We start from the raw sequence: 532 nt of genomic DNA, 5'->3' as shown, positions 1-532 counted from the left end.
TCATTGCAAAAACTTCATTGAAGAGGTGGTTTCCTATTCAGGTGAGCAATGATTCCACCCCCTACGTAACCCAACACAACTCTCCTGGGAAGTCCCGTAGCCTCAGCGGCCGACTACTCAGCAGCGTTTCCAATCAGTACACGTAGTAACCAACATACTGCAACAAGTGGTCGTCGTCATCATCATCACCAACGACACAAGCTTAGTTCCTCTGGGGAGCACCGCGACGAGGAGGGGCCTCACGGACACGACGATTCTCGGCGGAACGGACACGAACGACACGAGCGTGAATGGCGCAGGAAACGCAGTACACCTAAATAGAATCGAATGATAGCTGCGACAGACCGCGCAAAGTAGCAATTCCTACCTGCTTGATGAAAAGCTTAGGGAGAGCGTAGGACTGGTAGACAGAGGCCTCACGGATATCCCTCTGGGAAGAGGCATCGACGATGTTCCTCACATTGAAACGCTTGATGGCCTTATCCTGAACAACAAGAAGAGCAATAATAATAGGTCCATAAGTAGGTCATTA

General features: G+C 50.4%; 1 protein-coding gene across 1 annotated transcript; it reads right to left on the bottom strand.

Moving 5' to 3' along the window:
• Window positions 1-202: 202 nt before the first annotated feature.
• On the bottom strand, window positions 203-484 carry Pmar_PMAR028920 (40S ribosomal protein S26-A, putative; the record flags this gene model as incomplete). Its single annotated transcript, XM_002780092.1, has 2 exons — window positions 203-313; window positions 368-484. Coding segments are annotated over 2 exons (228 nt in total), but the record flags the coding sequence as incomplete, so codon positions are not given.
• Between the last annotated feature and the right edge of the window lie 48 nt (window positions 485-532).

Source organism: Perkinsus marinus (genome assembly GCF_000006405.1).
Source record: "Perkinsus marinus ATCC 50983 genomic scaffold scf_1104296944432, whole genome shotgun sequence".
In the NCBI taxonomy this organism is placed as follows: Eukaryota; Perkinsozoa; order Perkinsida; family Perkinsidae; genus Perkinsus; species Perkinsus marinus.
Note: the sequence above shows the minus strand (reverse complement) of the source record. Positions and strands in the feature narration are given on the sequence as shown.